The following is a 17333-nucleotide window of genomic DNA, read 5'->3' on the forward strand; positions in this document are numbered from 1 at the left end:
TATCTTTGCTTTTTTTACTTATGAGGATCCTGAGGTGAAGCGACTTAACCAAGGCCTGGCAGGATTTGAGCCCAGGCGCTGTCCCCTAAGCCTACCCCCAGGCCCCTGCTTCCTTTCATGATCTTCCTACGGTTGACCAGGCCACCTGGGCTTCCTGGTGTTGGAATTAGGAAGAAAACGAAAAAAATGAGCAGAATGTCTGTTCCCCACCTGCTCCAGCTGTAAGGAAAGCACTGTTTCTAGGCAGACACAAAATCCCTGTTCTTCCTTAAATCGCTTGTGCGAATCTCCTGCCTCTCTCCCCCATGTAGGTACCCCAAGCTTCCAAGTGACCTGAGGGCTGGAGGGACTCTGGGCCTGCTGCTGGACCTTGAGGCCTCAGGACCTAAAGAGGTCCTCTTTGTGGGACCTAGAAGCCAGGACTTCTACAAAGGATTCTCAGTCATAGGCTGTAGGTAGTGTGTGTGTGTGTGTGTGTGTGTGTGTGTGTGTGGCGGGGTTGGGGGGTGGCCACACATCTGAGGAGGTATGACCCCATGCCTGTGAATCACATACAATGTAGTAAACCAATGTCACCTCAATAAAAAAATGATTTTATAGAATACTGTTCCAGTTTAATTAAGATCTAAATGGCATGTTAGTGAACATTTAGTTTGTTTCATTGTTTTACAATTATATTGATATAACAGGAATTCTTATTCATCAATCTGTGTACTTCTCTATTTTTTCCAGTAAGATTCATATATGTGGACACGCTGAATCTGGAGCAACATACACTGGTGGGTCAAAGGTTGGGAGGAGGTTTTGTCTAAACATTTTTTTGGAAAAAAGATTGTTGGTACAAATGTCTCTGCTGTCAGTTACATAAAAGAGCACCTTTCACCGCGGGCTTGCCAACACTGCATTTGAACATAAAAAGAGTGTTTTGCAAAATAAAAATAATTTTTTGTTGCTTGAAAAAATAAAAGCTACAGGCTGGCAGAAGACTGGCAGCCGCCACTTGCAGGATCAGAAGGACAGAGATATTGGCATAAGCCACGGGAAGGGGTGCCAGCAGCTGTGCTTCAGCAAAAGGAGTGGGGCAACTATTGACCCTTGGTGCAAAAATGGGGTTCAGCAGGATGATCAAATTTCAAAGCTAAGGACAGATCCTGTCCAGAAGCCCCTGAAACGGGTCCAAGCAGGATGAAGTAGCAAGGCTGCCAGGGGGTGTGTGTAAAATGCCCAAGGAAAGCAGCGGGTAGACAGACACCCCGACAGGCGCTGTTCCCAGGCCACCCCTCAAAACTGCTGTGGAGGGAGGACATACATACATAACTTGTCAGGCTTTTTCAGCAACTCATGAGCCAGAAAGTTTGAAGGACATGTACAGAGCCTGTCTGCAAAGTGTAGCCAGACACGGCCTGCCCTTCCTCTGAGGCCTGCCCTTCCTCTGTGGGGCCTGGAAGGTTCACCAGGAGCGGGGACGGACGACGAGGACAGAGCCGGTGAGCGTGCTCTCGGGTGAAAGCAGACAGACCCTGGGTCAAAAGTTGTCTTCATAAGTCGTCATTCACCCCCAAATAGATCCTGAGACAAGAAATTCTGAGCAAGGGGTTTATTTGGGCGCATTTTCAGGAAGCGCGGGGAAGGAGTAGGGCAGTGGGAAGCCAGGAAGGCGGCTGCTCTGGGACACTGGCGCTCTGGCCCGCTAGAGGCCCCCGCGAGGCTGCGGTGAGCACATTCTAGAACTGCCAGGCTGGGGTGTTTACAACGACGCATCCCTCTTGGGTTAAGAATTGTCCCCCGGCGTCAATGCCGGGGTGCTCAGCCTGCCCCTCGCCTTTTCTTGGTCAGAGATTGCTTCAGTCAGAGAAGCCCAGGAGGCCCTGGGTATAAGTGACCTGGGATGGGGGGCCGTCGAGGGATGTGGTCAACTCTTCTCCAGGTCCTCAGTTTAGCAAACATATATATAGAAACTAAACGTCAGAGCCAACTTCCGTTTTTCAATATATATCAAATTGTTGGGGATAACAATAGGATTTCTAAATTATCTCAATAAAACGATTTATCTTATTGATAAATGTACTATCATTTTGTGTTTTTTTCCTCTAAAATAAGAATCATTAGAGTTCAAAAATAGCACCATGGCATATGAGTCATTATGAGTCATTATAAAAATGTAACTGCACTACATTTAAAAAAACTTTTGTGAGGTTTGAGAAATGGAGACCCAACTTTGTAGCTTGTCGGGTCCCCTAGCTCGGTGGGAAGGTGACCCTGGCAAAGGTGAGGGGGGGCAGTGAGGGACAGGGTGGAAAGGGGACCCTCCAGCACTTTTGCAGAAATATGCAGGCTATTTCTGTTTATTTATTTAACTTAACAAAAACTTATATATCTGCCGGGTGCAGCCGTCAACACTTTTCAAGACTGAACCCTTTGAATCCCTATAGCAATGCTAGGATGTAGGTACTGCTGTTGTCAGCCTCTTACAGTTGAAGAAACTATGCCACAGAGAAGTTATATAACTTGCCCAAGGTCACACAGCTAGCAAGTGACAGAGCTAGGATCTGAACAGAGGCCATTGGCTCCTGAGTTCAGACTTTCAACCATGAGATTTAATGCCTCCTCTTCCCTCAGCAAATGGAACCAATGAGATCAACTTTACTAGCTGTGAGGAGGAGCGAAGTGAGGTGTTTCAAAAGCACTTTGAAAACTAGCAAGCACTATTAAAATAAAAGGTTATTGCAGGGCCTCCCCGGTGGCGCAGCGGTTGAGCACTGGGTTGCGAAGCTGCCTGCGGCCTCAGCGGCGCCGGTTCGATCCCCGGCTGCTCCCCGGCCACCGGAGGAGGGTCCCACAGGGCGCGCAGACCTCTCCTGCCGCCCGCTGCTCCCCTCAGCAGTGTCCTTCGGTCCTTCTGCCTGCTCTGCTCCCCGCTCTGGCTCTGGTGGGTTCTCTCACCCTCCCGCGCTTCTGACTGTACCCAGTGCATGTATAAACAAAACAAACAAATAAATAAATAAATAAAACATGCCTCTATAAAAAAATAAAAAAAAAAAAGGTTATTGCATTTCTGAGAAGGAGCGACTGTCCTCTAGAATGTTAGCTGGTTGAGATTTTGACGATAACCTTTCCGTTCCCTTTTGAAAATAAGTAACAATCATGCCAATGGTATGCTCGTTCTTTTATCTAGGAATCATAACATTTCATGAAGAAGTCAACACATATTATTTCATCATTAAAAAAGCACAACCGTCCTATGATATATTAAAAGTAGAATATCTTATCCTCATTTGAGAGATCAGAAAACAGACCTGTAAAGTGATTTCCCCAAGGTCATGCCACTGACTGACAATGAGAGAGAACCAGGGAACCTCCTCAGACATCTCTCCAAAGCCCATGCTTTTGAATGCATCCTCACTGTGGCTACGACTCTATTAAATGTCACCTCCAAAATATTCACAAGAAAAGAGAAAATTGAAGTGAAAGGAGAGTTATTGCTTAATGGATGTAGTATTTGTCCCACAGATGGCCATGACCCCGCTAGCCAGCAGGGGGCACTCTGTGGATGCCACTCTGGGCACTGTGTGCATTCAGCTCCAAGGAACCCGGTGGTCCAAAGGGTAACGTCTTAGCCTTCACGGAGTCTTCCTAGGATTAGCTCCAGTGTAACATGTGGTGCCCGAATGAAGCAAAGTACCTAATACGCTTCCAAAATGAGCACTCTAGCAATAAAAAGCTTTTCTTAAGCCCTTACTTCCACATGACCCTGTACTTGCAACAGAGGAGCTTAAAAGGAGCACGAGCCCCGGCCATTCAGTCACACTGTCTCTTGTTCCCTTTCTCACAGCCACGGACACTCACGACGCTTGGCTCATGATAACATCAGGACAATGAGTTTCTTAAGAGTGAGGTCTATGACTTGTTCATTTTATGCCTACTTTATTTATTTATTTATTTTTTAAAGATTTATTTATTTATGCATACAAGAACTGGGGTACAGGCCAAAGGCGCGGGAGGGTGAGAGGATTCACCAGAGACAGAGTGGGGAGCAGAACAGGCAGACTGACTGAAATACACTGCTGAGGGGAGCAGAGGGCAAGCTAGGAGAGGTCTGCTGTGCCATGTGGGTAGCTCCCTGGCCGGGGGATCGAACTTGTGCTGCAGTGGCTGCGGACAGCTTCATAGGTTGCATCTTAACCCCCTGCGCCACGAGGAAGGCCCCTACTTTATTTAGTGAACAGGTATATTGGGTTGTCGGAAAACTCATGTCATATTTTGTCTGTTTTTCAAGCAAAAATGCATCATGACTTTTCCGACAACCCTATATAACTTGAAATGTGTTCTCAGTGTGTCTGGATGTAAAGACTTACTTTAAGACAATGGGTTCAAGATGTTCAAGATAACCCGTTCTTCCCTGCCATGCTCCACACCAAACACTTCCATCAAGCCCACGTAGCCCAAATCTCTGGACACCATCATATTAGCCTTTTCCCAAGGGATCGCCCAAACACTTCCTATTTCTCTAGCCATTTGTAGCCCAGAAGACAGGCTGAGGGTGCTGAGGAAGGGGTCCAGCTTGAGCAAAATTCCCCCCTTGGGCATTTGAAGGTAACCTTAGAGGAAGCAGCACCGTGATGGTGACACACTGGAACAGAAGCCCAGTGTCTCTCCATCTTTACTTCCCCACTGAGCGACAGGAAGCTGGAATCCAGGAAACCCTCAGAACTCTCTCACTTTCTTCCTTTAACCTACTGTCAGCATCACAGAGAACCTGGGTCATTCTGGAAAAGGCACTAGGCTTAAAGACACTGACTTGACTCTCAAATTTTGATGATCCCAAGAGTTGATGTGACGGGACCTTGTGCCCTAAAGCATCACACATGCACAAAGACTCTTCATTATCTCCCTAGGAAGTCTGTCCTGGGAGACTGGACCGGGGTCATGGCGTCCCCTAGGGGCCATTCCATTTACACAGGAAACTCTTACTGCCAAATGACCGCCGGGCAAGCACGCACATGCTCCCACAGCGGAGACAGCAAACTCGGGCCCAAGGCCAAACCTGCTAGTTTTCATAGGGCCCATGAGGACGGTTTTTACATTTTAAATGGTTGGGGAAAAATAGAAAGAAATATCCAAAACCAGGTAACAATATAATATGTTGTATCATGTGAAAATGATACAAATTGAAATTCAAATTTCAGTGTCCATCAGTAGGTTTTATTGGAACATACACACGCCCATTTACTTACCTGCTGGAGGTTGCTTTCCCGCTGTAGTCACAGAGTTGAGCGATCGCCACAAAGGTATTATAGCCCAATAAGCTGAAAATACCCTCTGGCCCTCTGCATCACCCCTAGCCTGTGTGTGCTGAAGGTGTGAATGTGACCAACATTCTGGTGGTCTCTGCCTGTCCACACCAAAGCGGTTGTTCCCTTTGAAGCAGCCCCTGCTTCCATTTCACAAGGCATTGCCTGCGAGGCAATTTTAAATAAATTTATGATAATGAAGACAATAGGCCACTGACCTCTGCCATTGGTCTTCCAGAATGAAGCACTCATTGCTCAGAACGCTTAGTCAATTTCTCAGCACATTTAAGTACTAATTTACTATCTCAAGCTTTGCTTGGCACTATGGATATAAAAGTCCCTGGCCACTAAAGATTTAAAATCTAGCTGGGTAAATGAGCTCTACCCAGGCAAAGTCCTTAGAGAGTGATGGAATGATCCTGTAGGGGAGGAAAAATCATTTTCCCTCTTCTCTTCCAGGTCCTTGGCTGAGATCCACTGCGACAGAAGACAGATCAACAGAAGAAAAACAAGGGTAAAAACACGTACTCCTCACGGAGTAACTCCCCGACATTGCCCCAGCTACCACTTAAATACCACCTCAGCTTAAGACAAAAGATGTTGCGGGGTGAGGGTCGGCACTTAGGGGAGATAATCAGCCAAGCACAGTGACCCAGAGTAAGACTGTTGTATCGGTGCCTTCTCCATTGATGATTTTAGTCCTTCTCTTTGCTGGTACAGACGGGAGACACCTTACAAATGGAGATTTCCCACATAAATGTAAGAGTATCTTACCAAAGGGGAAATTGACTTAGTTTTCAGAGTTTCTCCTACGTCTGCTATTTCTTAAAACTAGCCTAAAATAATCCCCATGTTACAGACGTATATTTTGGGGTGACAGACACTTAAAACTACCAGCCACAGGGAAAAAAAATCTCATACTGACCTGTAGCTATTCTGCTTATATGTAAAGGCATAAAGAAATAAGTGAGTCACGTGAACATATTATTTTCATGGAAAATTCTTGTCACATTGGAAATACATTTCTATATATGCCACATTTTATATATTCCCCTATTTATTTTCTATGTAACCTTCAGCCATTACCCCATGCCAACTGGTCTGAGTATATTTGAAAAAAAAAAAGTAATAAAATTTAAAGAATGTACCTTAAGAACATTTTGGCTTCTCCCTTCCAGGAGAGTTCGGATGCGCTCAATCACAGCATAACTAAATGTCAGCCCTAGCTCCTGTGTACTGGGCTAAGAGTCCTGGCCTCGTTTAATGATCCCAGAGGCTTCGATGTAGCTACATGCTTGGCAGTGCCCACCACTGCAGGCAGCAGTTGTGTTTCTGACTTACTCTCTTTGATGTTAGCCAGAGCTCACATCTCTGACTCAAAATTGCTGAGATAATTGGAGTCTCTAAATGCTGTTCCCACAGGTGGGACTGAGTAGTCCTGTGCTCCACTTTAGAGGAACATGGATGTAGGTAGCTTGGAGGGCAGCAGGTCAGGTTTCCAAGAAAGGTGATGGCAGATCTCCCACTTCTGATCCTGGCCAACTAGCCTGTGCTGACCAGTTCCCCTGACATGAAAACCTAGAAAATCTCTTTGAAAACATCAGAGAAATGCCATGGCAATCAGGATTTGAGGGACCAAAATCCTGCAGGAAAAGGAAGTGCACAGAGAGGAAGCTGTTATGCAGCATCATTTTCCCCTTAAGGCATTTACCAAATTTTAAGTGGCAGTAGAGAAACAGAGCTGTGCAGAACTTCTAGCTATTTTCAGATGAAGGGGAACAATAAATGAAGTTCAAGGTCAACCAAGGAGAGGTGCTAAGGTAAACAGCCCCCTACCTTCTCTTGAAATGCCCAATGAGGTAAACCCTAGTAGTAGGGGGAACCAGAAATAGACCAGTTCTCACAAAAACCAAGACCAGCCTCCAATGTGCACACTCCCCAGTAGAAACAGATACTGCCACCTCCTAACTACCTCCAAGAAGCCAAAGCTAGTCTTGTCTGGAAGATCACATCATCCCAAGGCTCAAAATAGCTATAAATCTTCATATAGGAAATCCGGTATTCAAACAAAAGTTGCTGAGAGACAAAACAAAATGGCCAACACACCGAGAAGCAAATATATAATAGAAAGAGATTTATGAAGGCTCCACGTGTTAGAGTTACCACGGAGGGATTTTTAAATATATTGGGACTAATTCAAGAAATTAGATGACAAGATAGCGCCAAATGGAAATTCTAGAATTGTAGTAAACAATAACTGAAATTAAGAATTAAGTGGAACGTCAGAAGGAGACTAAACACAGCTGGCGCAGATTAATGAGCTGAAAATGACCAGACAGAAGCACGATGGGGAAAATGTATGGAAAATATAGGCAAGAAAGTAGGAGGTTGATGGAACACCGTGAAATGAGCAGAGGAGAGACACACACCAGGCAGTTAATAGATATCAATATAATGTTACTTTTCTGGATTTTGCCATGTTTGTGGCTTTTATCAATTTATTTCAATTTGTAGCTTACTGTGATTTCTAAATCTATGATTTCTAAGTATTTTAAAACACTCATTTCTCTTCCTAACATCGTAGTCTTGCTTTTATTTTTTTCTAAAAAGCACCCCCCAAACAGTCTCCCAAAACCTTGCTAAGGTCTTGTTATCTAGGGTCGGAACTACTGATCTAGTGCCGTCACTGCTAATCATCAAGTGAAATGAACAGTTTGATTCAGAATCCATAATTCATTCACTCAGTAGGACCTGCAAGAATCCAATCATTCCTTTGTTCCTTCCTCAGGCTTCTATCCCTTCATGCAATCAACAAACACGTATGAAGCATGTACTACATATTAGGGACTGTTCCAGTGTTCGAGGAATATGCTTATGAATGAGAGAGCGTCTCCCTGTTGGGGAATTTATATTCCAGTGATGGAAGATGGACAGTAGACAAATGCACAAAATAATTCTCAAGAAAATAATGCTGGATGACACTTACCCAAGAGAAATGAAGATATGTGCCCCATACAAAAACTGTGTGTGACTGTTTTTAAGAGCTGTATTCATAATCACGCCAAACTGAAAGCAACACTAAAGCCCATGAACTGAAGAATGGATGAAAACACCGTAGCTTACCCCTGCCAGGGAATAATACTCAGCAATAAAAAGGAACAGACTGCTGATACAGGCAATGGCATGAGTTGAATGTAGCCAAACTCAAACAACCACACACCATATGACGTCACTGAGGAAATTCTGGAAAAGATCAGTGGTTGCCAGGATCTGGGGGTGGGAGAAGTCGAGAGACTGCCAAGGAACAGGAGAAAAATGTGTGGGGTGATGGAAATGTTCTCTGCTTTCTCTACTGGTGGTGGTACAGTTTCCCAGAATTCATAGAAATGTGCACCTAGAAATTTACTGTGTGAGAATTACATTTCAGTCAAACTGAAAACAAGTCTATGATGCAATAATGGGGCTGTTTCCTTTAGAATGAGTGGCAGTGAGGACCTCCTATCGAACGTGATGCTTAAAGTGTCAAATGAACAGCAATCCCTTAAGAATCAGCAAATATCAGGCACTAACCACCAGAGTTTCAAAGACAACTGTAATAAACAAAACCCTTGTTCTATAGCTGGGAGGTAGAAAAAGAGGGATGGAGAATTTTTTTTTTCTTTTAGTCTACAAAACATGTGTTTTAATTAAGAGAGAATTTATGCAAACCTCACACACCAGGAGGGTCTACAAGTGAAGAAATGCAAATTGAATCTATTTTCAAAGGATGTTATTGACAAGCACAGTTCAAAAAACCTCACCAGGGAGTCCTTTCAGGCTCTGCTCTGTTTCATGATCAAGTTTGGGTTTGGGGTGTTTTGTTGTTTTTTTTTTGTATCTCCATGCATATTAAGTTGCCAGATATGATACTTAATTAATCACATAAAAGTCTAACATTTTCAAAGATAACGTGCAAGAGGCAAGGTCAAAGTCCTTTGCTGCCTTCTCTCCAAGGCACTCCAGTTGAAAGAGTCTTGCTGGGAAAGCCCACTCCCACCGCACCTGTCCTCCCAGCCTCCCAGCTCTGCAGCAGCTGCAGCACAGCCTCCCTGTGGGGAGACACCAGTCAAGTCTCCTTGCAGAGAGGCAGCAAGGGCTTCGGAAAAATCAGAATCTAGAGAAGTATGGTGGGCTGGTGGGCCTTGTAAACTGTTCCAACAGAGGGACATTCTGGAAAAGATGCTTTACAAGAAATGAAGCTAAGTCCTCTCTTGGGAGAAAGTGCCAGTCTCCCTGGAATCAGTGAAGCTGGGCTTCTAGAACAGTGTAAGTCTTTGGAATCACTGAGGTAATGGCCTTAGGAGACCACCTTGCAGTCTCTCAGGGGATCCGCTCTCCCAACAGTGGGTTTGGGGCCAGCAGCTCCCACTGTCCAGAAAAGGAAAATGGAATCAGACTCTGTTTTGATGGTTTTTGAAGAAACATTCCCAGTTCTCTTTTTTTTTTTTAAACATTTATTTATTTTTATACAAGAATTGGGGTACAGGTCAGAGATGCACAGATGGGGTGAGAGGATTCACCAGAGACAGTGTGGGGAATAGAACAGGCAGACGGACCGAAGCTCACTGCTGAGGGGAGCAGCGGGCGAGACAGGAGAGATCTGTCCCACCATGTGGGTTTCACCCTGGCCGGCCGGGAATCGAACTTGTGCTGCAGTGGCTGCGGATTTCTTCATAGGTTTCATCTTAACCCCTGCGCCACCAGGGAGGCCCATTCCCAGTTCTCTTAAGGAATTTGGACTTGGAATGAGGCAAGCAGGGTCCTAGTCTGACTTGACTCCGAACTTATGAGAAAGCCAAATTCCATCACCTTTTTCAATTGCTGTGTCAAACGAGGGCTTGACTATTAAGGTGACTTCTACTTGTTGCTGCAGGACTCGATCATTTTGTTGCTGCTGAAATATCAATCGGTAGTTATCTTCCTCCTACTAGATGTGAGGAGGACCAAGGTGTCCTAGAGGCACAGACCCCAAGGGATTCCCATATAATAAAGAAAGTAGAAAACACAAACACACACACACATAACCTGTCATACAAGTTAGAATGGGTTTGAAATTTAGTGATTAACAATACAGGCAAAAACATTTTGGGAAAGGGAAAAAAATCAGTGAAAACAAAAGATCATGGACTGCTTCATAGAAGATAAGGGACTTGGGGCTTCCCTGGTGGTGCAGGGGTTAAGTCACAGCACTATCAAGCTATCACCAGCCACTGTGGCATGAGTTCGACCCCCAGCCAAGGAGCTGACCCACATGGCACAGCAGACCTCTCCTGTCTTGCCCGCTGCTCCCCTCAGCAGTGTATTTCAGTCAATCCACCTGTTCTGTGCCCCACTCTGTCTCTGGTGAATCCTCTCACCCCCCACCCCACAGCTTTGGCCTACACCCCAGTTCTTCTGTGTCTAAATAAATAAAAAATAAATATTTTTTTTAAAGAGAAGAAAGGGACTTAAATTGTGCCTTGAAGAAGTGGTAGGATTTGGCAGATGGCTCTATTTGGGATAGAGCCCGGCCAGGGGGGGAAGAGGAATAAGTCAGACAGGGGAGAAGCCAGTGGCACATGTGGGAGACAATGAGAAGAGTTTAGGGAGAGCAGAGTTTTTTCTGCTACGTTCTGCCAAGTGCTGGGACAGGAAGCTAGAGAGACAGATTGGCGATGGAAGGATCAGGCAGAAGTTCACAATGCATACCTGGAAAGTGAGTCCCACATCATTCTTCAGAAGGTCTCAGAACCTCAATGGGTGCTTAGATTCCCCAAGCCTGTGAGTGGTGACTGCACTGGTTCTTGCCTCTATATTTTTGGGGACCTTCCAGCAGATGAAACTGTATAGACAGGAGGAGCTTATGTAGTTGGGAGGAATTTGATATTTGCCTGTCAGAGGAATTCCTGAGACCTGCAAGGAGAGCGAGCTGCTAACATGGGTGTTGGGAAGGAGATTTGGACCCCAAGGCACACAGCAAACGCTCTCCTGCACTGAGCAGTAGAATTTTCTGCAGTAATGGACATGTTCTATAGCTGTGCTGTCCAAGTGGAGTCATATGTGGTTACAAAGCACTTGACAGGTGACTGATGTGATGAGGGAAGTGAATTTTTAGTTTAATTTTTAAACAAATGTAAATAACTATACAAGGTAGTGGCCTACCATGTCGGACCAAGCAGCTGTAGTGTTAGGAAAGGCTGGAAATGACATTATCTTGTAAATTTCTTGCAATGAATCCAGAGAATCTGTACTCCAAGAAATATGCATAAATGTGACATTTTCCTGTTTTTTCATACATTCATAATGGCAAGGGAGTGGGAAAGTTATGAACAGTCTTGTTCATGGAATCAAAGAAGGATTGTGTTACAGTGAATTGTTGTATATGTCTGTCCTTAGGATTCATTCTGCCAGCTCCATTTTAGCAGAAATAACACTGAATAATAATACTGAAGCATAAACAATGTAATTGGAACACTTGCTGTCAACATTAAATCCAACTTTAAACTAGAAAGGAAAACACAAACTCTCCTTACCCTTTTCCTGTCGAGGGTCCAATTCAGGTCTTAAATTCCATAAACATAATACTGAGGCACCAAGCACAGAAATGGGCCTCTAGTAGGAAGGACAAGTGTGCAAAAAATATATCTATCCATCCATCCACCCATCCATCCATCCATCCATCCATTCATTCATCTATCCATTCATCTGTCCGCCATGCATCCATCCCTCCATCATCACACCCATGCATCCATGTATACCTCCTCCATGCAATCATGCACACATGTATCCATCATCCTATGTCCTCTTTGTGACGATCCCTCTGCCCTATCATCCACCCATCCTTCCATCAATCCATCCATCCACCCATCTATTTATTCCCTGAATCTATTTACTGATTCACAAAAAAATAGCTTTTCTCTCATTTACCCAAGTAATGAGAGCCTAATAGAAAGGAAAAGATAAGAAGCAGTTGACTGAATAATACATTTAACAGTAAGCTTTCAGGTGAGAAAAAGGAGGAAGGGCAATAAGAATGAGAATAGTATACATTAATTAACCATAATTTTAATTAACCAATATTTATTGCTCATCCATTTGGTATAGGAAATCATGTGAGGCACTGTGAAAGATATAAGAATATGTAAGAAATTTCCTCCTTTACCATTCTTAATAATCTACTTAAAAAGTTAAAGCAATGAATACATGAGTCTAAAATATATATATATTATATATATATTGAAAACAGCAAGATTAAAGATGTCACAAGGTAATTCATGCCTCACATAATACAAGCCTCATGTTTAGAAAAGGGTCAGAGAATCTGGGCTAGAATGTTCCAACATAGGGGAATTTGAGTCAGATTCTGAATGGGAAGCAAGATGACAGATAAAAATCCCAAGAGTTCAAAACTTGAAGGGAACTTAGAAATAATCTGGCTCAACTGCTCATTTTAAAGGTGATTTAACTAAGGTCAGAGAGTTAAGTGACTTGGTCCGGCTCCCTCATCTGGGTAGTAATGGCAGAAGAGTCTACAGTGCAGGGCTGTTGATGGCCGTCTTCCGGCCTACACATCCCCTGGGAGGGAGAGGAGAGTCTCCCACCTAGAAGGGAGAAAGCATTCCGGAGAGTGGGCAGGACACAGCAGAGCAAGGAAGCGGAGCCAGAAGTGTACGTGAGGACGTCAGTGTGTGCGCAAGGGGAAGAAACACGGAAGGGGACCCGGCACCCACTGTGAAGGGGCTTGAATGCAAATCTGCAATTTGTCAGCTGTTGAAACCCAGAATTCTGGTTTCTAGGATTGCCTTGAAGTCTCCCTTGGACAAGAGGGACCGAGTATGGGCTCTGCTGGTCAGCTTCAGGGGGCCGGGGAAGCATGACCTTTGCTGCCCACCCTCAGAAACCCTAATCCAGTAGACTTAGGATGGAGGCTAAGAATCTGGGTATTTGTAAAGTTCCCCAATGATCACGATGACCACCCAGTTTGAGGGTCTTCTGGTTCACCCTTCTACCAACCTACCCAATGTAGACGACCACTCAGGAAAACTCCGACAGTGTTTACCAGGCAAATGCCCCGTATGATCCGGCATTTCTGCTCTCAGGTATACACCAAGAGAAAGAAACTGCGTTGCAGAAAAGCATGAATAAGCCTCTCCAGAGCAGGTTACGATCACCCCAAACTGGAAATGACCACTGTCCACCAGTATTACTAGGGTGGATAAACTGAGGTAGGTTCATACAGTGAAATGCTACCCAACACATGAAAAAGAACACACCCTGATATAAGACTGGGCTTGTACTTTGAAAGCTCCAGTAATTGGTGTGTAACATCAAACAAAGTGAATAACATTCTTCCATGGAGATTAAATTCTTCTATAAAACACAAATAAAACAAACTAAAAAGCACAGGCTGTGGCGACGTGCGCCGGCGAGAATGGCTGTCCTGGACATGACGCCAAGTGGAAGACGTATGGCTCCATTCACAGCAGATTAAAGCAGGCAAGAACAATCTATGGCGATTGAACCCAGACTAGTTTAAACCCCGGTTTGCCTGCCCCCGGGGAGGGTATTAACTGAAACCGGCAATAAAAACCCTTCTGGGTGCTGGAACTGTCCTGTGTCCCCATCCGCGTGGCGGGTCTCTTCTACTGACATGGGCGAAAACATATCGAGCTGTGTGTGTGCCCTTGTTCCCTCTCGCACAGATAGAGCTCGTTGAGCCGGGAGAAGTACAAATACTGTGTATGTGTCTTATAAATAGTGGCCCCGCCCACCTCAGGAAGTTGTTCTGAGAATCCAACAGCTTTTAAAAAATGAGATCAATAAATAATCTTACCTTATTTAACTAGCTCGATACTTATTCCTGTTGAAATTGTTTAGATGCCCTACCTGTGCTTCAGGTGATCCATCAGCTTTTGTTTAAGCCTTAGCAAAACACGAGTTAGTTACATGGACGCTCACCCTCATTTTTGAACCCAGGAAAGAGCCGCAGTAACTCCCAACTTACACAGGACACCCCGGAGCTGCCAGAGGGGTCCAACCGGCTTCCCAGGGCCCGGTCTGACACTCCAGAGAAGGCTCCCGCAGCTGCAGCCTTCCATTCTGCACCCTCGCTCTCCTGTCTGGTCCACGTCCCACCCCCGGGAGACAGTAAACACCATCTGCACCACCGCACGCACCAACCCGGAAAACAGTCTCATCTTCCCATCAAGAAAATTACCCTCAATCTGGGCTCCCTTGGCCACTGGTAACGAGCCACAGCCCTCTGCCAGCTCCCAAGTTTGCCAGCCCCGAGTCCACACACGAGACCGCGGAGGCGAAGCCCTGGCGGGCGTGTGTGCAGGGTGAGGGCGCTGGAGGTGAGTGTGGGGAATGGAGAGACCCCCGCAGTGAGGGCGAGGCGCGAGCCTCATTTCTGGGCTATTCTGTTTCACTTTTTGAAAGTGCCCTGTGTGCTGAGCAGTGAACTTCAGGCAGCTAAGTATAAACACATGTCTACAAACCCTGATAACACTATCTTTATTTGTCCATTGCTCGGCAAAGCCAGATCACCTAGGGACTGTTTGTTCCTCTACAATGAGAATCCAGCACCAGGTGTATTAAAATGTGGGCCATTTTCTGCAGAGTATCAACTTTCCAGAGCTGCTTCTGTGCCTTGCTGGGTCCACGCTCAGATCCTTACGTAGCATGAACAGCATAACAGCCAGTTGGGTTTAAAATAGGAATTTATCATCTCTGGTTTATTGTACCCATTTTTCTTAATTTGATCATATAGTCTCTGATGTGCCTGAGACCCTATTCATTACTGTGTTCAATTTCTAGAGCTCAGAGGACCAGAAGATACGCTCGGCCGTTTGTGTGAGCAACCTGCAGCTATTTCCTGGCTGGCTGATTCAAGCAAGTGGTTGTTACTTGACAGCTGCTTGACAAATGTGTATAAGAGTGACTAGATGTGAATTTCTCCGCGATATTGTCACACAGGAAATGCATTTCACAAATGTGTGCATTTCCCGGAATAAAACACGCTATCGGGCTCCATCCTTTGCCCCTCCCCCCAAAGGAGACCCCCCCCAAAGGCAATGTATGTGGAAATACATCAGAAAAACATGAAAATTAGAAATCGACCTTGAATGGAGCTTTCTTAGGGGGAAAAAAGCAAATAATGCTAGATTTCACTTGAGATACTTAGCAAACCAACACACAAACTGCTCAGCGACAGACAGCCAAATACAAAACCAGCTGTGAAAAAAGTTAAACTGTCCGAGGAAAATGAATTTCAAGGAGAAGCTGCCTATTTTCTCCTCTTTGTGATTTCTGGAAGGATATTTTGCAGAAGAAATACAACCGGACTTCGCTCTCTGAAGATTTTGAATTGCTTCTAAGAAGCTTTTGCCCAGGGTTTAAACCCTCAGGTGTGATTGTTTCATTGACCTCACCGGTCCATTAATTTTACAGGGAGGGAGAAGTTAGAGAAAGGCCATGTTAACTTGATCGCCTCCAGAAGATGCACCTCAACCTCAGGTTTCCAGAGATGATTTTTCTCTCACCACCTCCTTCTGTGCTGGACATCCCCTCACTGCCCCCCCCTCTTAAAACAACTTGTCAATCTCAGAAAGTAATCCCCAGAGCAAAACCATGCCTGAAGGGGAAGCTGAGTTTGAATAAGACTTCCCTTCGTGCCAACCGCTCTGCCCATCCCAGCGTGGCACCTGGGCATTCCCCCCCTCGGAGAGAAGGCAACTTTTACGCAGGACTTACCTGTCTGCCGAGAGAGCTGTGAGCGTGAAGACAGACACCCCCACCGAGGTAAGCTGGATAAAGGGGATCAGTTTGCACCCGATCCTGCCAAACAGCCATCTGTCGGCCAGGTACCTGCTGGCATCCACCGGGGCACACGTCACCAGGAGGAGCAGGTCTCCCAGCGCCAGGCTGGAGATGAACAGGTTGGGCACGTTTCGCATGGACTTCACGGTGCAGAAGATCTTGATCAGGGTGATGTTGCCCACGAGGCCGATGAGAATGATGAGCCCATAAACCACAGGGATGACATAGAGGACCCCCGGGTGGAGCCAGTCATCACTCGTGGGGGGCTCCCCGCCGGCACTGGAGTCGTTGTAGGACACCCAGCGGCTCTCCTTCAAGTTGGGGAAAGAAGCATTCCGAGCCATGCTCTCCATCCGGCCCCCCGGAAAAGTGCCTTTAGATGCTGTGGCTTAACTTTGGACTTTCCAAGTGGGCGAAGGTGGTAAAACTGAGGCTGGGTTCTTCTTTCCTCACAGTCTTGCTTTCATCCTCTTTCACAAAAATGCCCTGAGCCCACGGACGCGGCGGCGTGTGAGCCCGTCACGGCTTCGACGCTGTGCTCTTCTGGCCTGCAGGCACCGGCCGGCACCGCTCCAAATCCAGAAGTTAACAGCTCAGCCCCCAAAGGCTTAGAATTAAACTTGCTCTCTGTCCATTCTTTCTGCCTCCATGCTGGCCTGAGTGCCCCTGGCTGCTTTTGCACTAAGAACTGAGAACTTTTGACCTGCTATTTTCACACGGCATTTCCTGTCTTTCCTGATATTTAGAACCTGAAGGTTTAAAGTGGGCAGAAAAAAACGGCACTGAGTAAGCCTCAAATCCTATAGGCAGGATGCTTTGCACGTCACCAGCTTCACCAGCAAACTGCAGCTCCGCTGAGCTGAGGCTCTGACAAGGAACCGGGGCTACTTATAGACAGAGAATGCCAGCCCCCTGCTGGACGCTTCGATCACTGCCCAGTTGCCTGCTCTCCCGGGAGAGCGACCAGTGGCTGCGGTTCCTAAGGTCTGTGAAGTTTAGCAGACTTTGGCTTCAAGATCTAGCACCCAGGAGGTATTTAACAAGTGATGCCCGCACCCTGCAAACGCACGGCCCATCTTCCCATATTATGCCCATGGACCCAGATGGGACATCCCGTCTCCTCGTCCTGTCTGATCCATCAGAATGACAAGTCGAGGCTGCGATCAAATGAATGGGAGGGATGCTCTCTCTGCGTGAAATGCT

At 45.8% G+C, this 17333-nt stretch overlaps 1 protein-coding gene across 1 annotated transcript in view; it reads right to left on the bottom strand.

The window, feature by feature from the left end:
- GRPR (gastrin releasing peptide receptor) overlaps positions 1–16850 on the bottom strand; it is a 31097-nt gene extending 14247 nt beyond the window's left edge. The window contains exon 1 of the mRNA XM_037512667.1: positions 16065–16850. Within this exon, the coding sequence (XP_037368564.1) occupies positions 16065–16483 (419 nt within the window). The 5' untranslated portion in view covers positions 16484–16850. The remainder of the gene's footprint in view (positions 1–16064) is intronic.
- Positions 16851–17333: the final 483 nt, after the last annotated feature.

Source organism: Talpa occidentalis, unplaced genomic scaffold (genome assembly GCF_014898055.3).
Source record: "Talpa occidentalis isolate TD23 unplaced genomic scaffold, MPIMG_talOcc4v2.1 talOcc4.15, whole genome shotgun sequence".
In the NCBI taxonomy this organism is placed as follows: Eukaryota; Metazoa; Chordata; class Mammalia; order Eulipotyphla; family Talpidae; genus Talpa; species Talpa occidentalis.